General features: G+C 39.9%; 1 protein-coding gene across 1 annotated transcript in view; it reads right to left on the minus strand.

Annotated features, from left to right (window-relative positions):
* nrxn2b (neurexin 2b) overlaps nucleotides 1-5388 on the minus strand; it is a gene marked incomplete in the record, with an annotated part of 560348 nt that overhangs the window by 469749 nt on the left and 85211 nt on the right. The window contains 1 exon segment of the mRNA XM_035675730.1: nucleotides 1617-1646. Within this exon segment, the coding sequence (XP_035531623.1) occupies nucleotides 1617-1646 (30 nt within the window).

Here is a 5388-nt window from a genome sequence, read left to right on the forward strand (position 1 = left end):
ACACAGACACAGACACAGAGACAGCGCTCAGAGTGGAGGAAAAGAGACAGTGACAGCTGATGTAAAACAAAAGATCATATCAATCACATAAGCCTAGAGTCTAATAACAGACGGTACAGTTGACTTTGATTCTGTAGCTGCATTTATCTAATTTCTTCAGCAGTAACTAAGGTTCTCATCTCAGTTTTCTAATTAAGCTACAATGAAAATTAACTACAAAGAGTAATGATATAATGTTGAAATATAAATTCTGCTTTACACGTTTCGCTCCACACCAAATATTGGGTAAGGTAACAAATGTTTCAACAGGGTTCACCAGTCAGTGTGATCTTTTAAAAACAAGATGAGTCACTTTCTGAATTTGCCAGTGAAACCTGAGTTTTCCCTCAAGAGTTCATTATCTTGAGATGATAAGAAAAAACTTCAGATTTGTCAGTGAAACAGAGTGAAGGGTTGTTGCTAAAGACTGCATGAATCACAAACTATGATGAGTGAAGAGGGGAAGCTCTCTCCACACCAGTAAAGGTCAAAACATTCACTAGCTACTGCACTTGCTCACTTCCTTATTCTCTTGTGAACTTTGCTTTAACACTTTTTATTTAATGGACAGTCCTCACTGGGAGGCCAGAGACAGAGAAAGGTCAGAATATAAGAAGAACATAACTGTGATGGAGAGTAAATAGTCACATTGGAGCTTGGTGTGCAGTTTAAAATGCATTTTGGCAGCAAAAGTACACAAAATGGCATCGCATTTTCACATTAAATGTCTGTTGCTCATGATTTAAACACCTTCTTTGAAAAATATTTCATATGCACAAAAGATGAGGAAAGTCTGAGGGATAGAGAGAAGTGTGTTTGTGGCAGAGATTAAACAGCTGTGGTGGAAGATGTATTTGTGCTGTAAATGTACACAAAATAGCATCAATAACATCCAGTGTTCATAGCAACATCAAAACAATTGTAGTCACATTTTTTTATAAAAAGGAAGTCTAACACATATAAATTGAGGTTAAATCAAAACTTGAACTGTAGCCCAAAAATCTGAATGCCAAACAATGGGAATGTCAGCAGAGTGGTGATGAGAAACTCTGCACATTCAACAACACTTTCACCTTGGAGTGATTTCCAATAGAATCAGCAGTTTGTTTTTGTTGTTTTTGTTTTTTTTGTTAAACCCAAGCAGAAGGGATAGCAGAAAAGTGTTACCTTCAGCCCCAGGGTCAGGTCGTCGGGGTCAAAGGTGTTCAGAGGTGAAGGTCCAGGACGTTAGCCATAGGACAGGACAAGGGGTGGGACACACATTGGTGGAGGTCACAGAAAAGCACAAAGACATGGCGGCAGGGAGAGGGAGGAGAAGCAGGAGTCACAACCAAAAAAAAGATGAGGAGATGTTGAAGGAAAGGAAAAAGGGGGCAGCAACAGGGGAGGATGTTGCAAAGGGTTAAAAAGACAAGGGAGGATTTGGGAAGAAATGGAGAGACATGGTACCGAGAGAAGGTAAAAAGCAGAGGAGGAAATTGTGAGGAAAAGCAGCAGTTTCGAGGGTTGGGGGCAAAGAGGCTGAGTCAATTCCTCTAAAAAAAACAGAACCAAAATAAAAAGGAATGAACCCATACCTTGGTCGTTTAACGTCAGGTGCGCCAGACCTTGAAAGGGAAAAAACAGAAAAAAAGAACAGAAAGAGGAAGAAAAGAAGGTCATAAAAGGCACGGGAAGAAAAAAAGCATTGTCACAACGTTGGACTGCAGTTTGTGACAGACATCCTGGGGCAGACTTGGATGTCAGAGTTCAAATCAAAGGTAAAAAACGAGAAAGAGAGATAGAGAGAGAGAGAGCGAATAGTAACAGAAAACAAGCAAACACTTCTTGAGTGAGGTGTGGGGGGTTTTAGAAAAAAAAGCATTTTCATTTGGCGCAACCCCCGAAGGCTATTGCTCTCACAAATGCTTTTTTTTCCTCTGGAGTACTTATGGAACACACAAAGAACTGTTTGGCAGAAAAGGCTTCAACTGAATTCTTCGTCTTCTACTGTACTCAAATCATAAAAAAGAATCTGAGCTCTCACGCAGAGAGGGTCAGACATAAACCTGGAAAAACGCTACAGGATAAAATGTTTTGTGTTGCCTGTAAAATCCCAAAGCCAAAGATTATTCCAACACAGATGTAAGTATACAGCATCACAAAAACAGACCAAAGTATTTATTTAGCTTACTGGAGGAATTAGTGCACACATCTTGCCAAGACTGCAGATCAATTGATTCAAAAGAAATATGACCACAATAAGCGTCTGCTAATGCTGGTAAACAATGGTAACATTAAGTAACTTCTGAATCAGACTGCAATACAGAGCAAACCATTTCACACACCGTGACAATCCATACATGCAAAAAACATTCACAATATAAAAATGGAAAATTCATAACAAAACACTTTTTGTATGTTAAATCCCTTGTATAGTATAATATAAGCAGAAAACAATGTGGCACTTTACTGTCATCACTAAAATGCCTACAATTTCTGCTTAAACACAACTGTATCCAATCCACTTGCAGCACATTTGTACACATAAGCACATAAATAACAACAACACTATCAACACTTGAACACAGGTAGAGCAGCAGTGTTTACATATTTACAACCACAATGACATACAAAGAACAGCTCCTACTGTTTAAAATGTCACATTCAGCTCCCATACAGCAACTGTATGGGAAGGGAATATACAGGGAAATATCAGGAACAAATGCTTAACAGGAAGGAAAATAAAAGCTAATTATCTGTTAAAACATCATAGCTGGCAGGTGTAAAGATACACTAACATGTCTTGTGGAAAGAATTCTTGGATTTCTAAATTAAAACAGAGAAATAGAACTAGAAGAAAAATGAAACATGGTCATAACTATAGGCTAAAGCAAGGTTTATTCCCAAATAAACCGAATGGCTAAAGCATATTGGATTTAACCCTAGGCATCACAGAATATCAACAATGTTATGTCTGTTTGACTAAAAGCCCCAAAAAAGGTCAAATCTTTTCAAGCCAACCTGTCTTTTCTTGATCAATACCATTTCAAACATAAGATTCTTGGCACTAGCAGCAAACAGCTCAATCTAAATAACCCTTCAGCATCAAGGGAGTACAGTGCTGCAGCCTTGGAGTGTTTAATTCTGTTTGGAAAATCATTCACCATTCAGCATGACTATTTTACCTTATTTATTCAGCACTAGAATTAGCTATTAAACATGTGAAGCACATGACCTTTTTCAAAGAAACACCCACTGTTCTCTGCAGATGACGGTGATCAAATCAACAGGTCTCTTAATGTTGAAGATATGCAGCACACTATAAATGGTAATCATTCATACGCAGAGCTATGATGACTCAATACAGCATTTCACTTATCCTCTTGAATCAAGTTTATACTAAAATACTGATTTCAGAACTCTAGCAGCAAGAAAAAGGGGAGACAGCTTTTAAAGCAGCACTAATCGACACCAAAGCTTCAGCTTCCATGCACAGCAAATGCACTGGGTTTGTCTCTAAGCATCCACATTTAGACCACGGACAGGTTAACTGAGTTGCTTGACAGCTAAGGTTACTTAAACATTCTGTTGCTGCCTTCTTTTTCTTGCAGACAAACAAGAAAGAGATAGTGTCTAATGCCTCCGAAAACAAATTAACACACAACCCCAGCCGAACCGACTAGCTGACACATCTATACCAACACCAGCAAGCAGGTAAATCAGAATGCAAAGACTACTGAAGCTCAAATGACTCTTGACAACAAGCTGTTCCTATTGTCCTCTTTCGTAATAACATCTGTGATTCAGGGGCTGAGGAAATGTACAGGCAGAGTGTTTTATTTATCTGGCTGCAGTCCGTTTCCTGCCGGCCCTTTGCAGGGAGTCCAATCATTCTCACTCTGCCTCCCTCTGTTTTTGTTCCCTTGCTCATAATCCATTAAGGAGATAAGGCGAAGGCTCCTGCAATGAAACAGAATGGTGCTGTCGCTGCATACCAAATCATTCAAATACCCCCAACCCCCACCCTGGCCTCTTCCAACTCAGGCAGGCAAAAGACAGTGGCACAATTTTATGGCAGAGGAAGACAGGGAAAGGTGAAGAGGAGAAGCACAGTGGCAAAGAAAAGCCCAAAAAAATCAATCAAAAGGAGAAATTCATTCCATGGTATTCAGGAAATTAGAAAGTGGTGATTTGATCCGTGCAAAATGCAAAACTTTTCTTTCAGCAGCCTTATACACACAAAGACATACAGCCAGTCACACACATTATGGTGTCTTGGCAGAAGCATAGGATGGCAGGCTCTTAACATGCCAGATTCTGATTAGGATGTGACGGCTTTCACTAGGAGAGTAAAGATGCAGCATGACTCAAAATTGAAATTACTGATCACTGTAAGACATCTGAATACGACAGACATAAGGAAACGCTCCGTCTCTCTTAACTTCCATTCTGCATCAATATAGGAGCACAAACAAAATGATCACAGCCACAAGCAGTATTGCTCGCCACACACACTGGAAACATGACAAAATTCAAGCCCAAGCTATGAGTCTCCCATCTCCTTGACATCTGAGCATTTGATTATATCCTTAATTCTGCTGTGAGTACAGATGGGAGTGCCTAACGGAACCAGCACCGATTGGAGAGCGGCTCCGATTGGCTGGTTATGATTGAGTGGCAGATGGAGCAGGGTCATAATTCTGTCATTAGGAGGAGACATGCTTACGTCTTATCTGCGCCCCTCCTCCTCCCCTCTGTTTTCTCCCCATTTCTCCACCTTTTCTTTGCTCCCTGTCTCCACATCTAGCCCTCCATCAGCCAGCTGCAGCTGCCTCCTGCTCTCTTCTTCCTCATCTGCTACTTTCTTCTGCTCCGCTTTCAGGTCTGATGAACACAAGCCACCACTGTTTTGCAAACTACTGATTTCTTTCAAGTGGGCTACCACAGTTCTGCCAGATACTGCATGATAAAGACTAAGACAGACAATGTCAACCAGGGTTATATATTTGTATATCAGCTCATACATATCCCAGACTGAATACTGTGTTAAGCTAAATTAATTTATCGACCATCTACAAAAAATCATATGGTTAAAACTGTGGTTTTGGTATGAAGATACCAGAAATTATTGAGCATCAACAAATAACTTGAGGTCAAGTGTTTGTTTGTGTTTTGGCTTGATGTGCAGACTTGACAATTGTTGTTGTGACACCCTATATAGACACACAGATCATAGGGTGTAATGAAAAAAAGACAGATTTAAGAATTGTAATAATGTGATTTTTGGAGGCAGCATTTAACGTTACAGTATGTTCTTGCATGACCTTGTAAGACAACCTGTCTCATTGTTCACACACACACACACAC

This window comes from Morone saxatilis, unplaced genomic scaffold (genome assembly GCF_004916995.1).
Source record: "Morone saxatilis isolate NCDOM2014 unplaced genomic scaffold, NCSU_SB_2.0 Contig4, whole genome shotgun sequence".
NCBI lineage: Eukaryota > Metazoa > Chordata > Actinopteri > Moronidae > Morone > Morone saxatilis.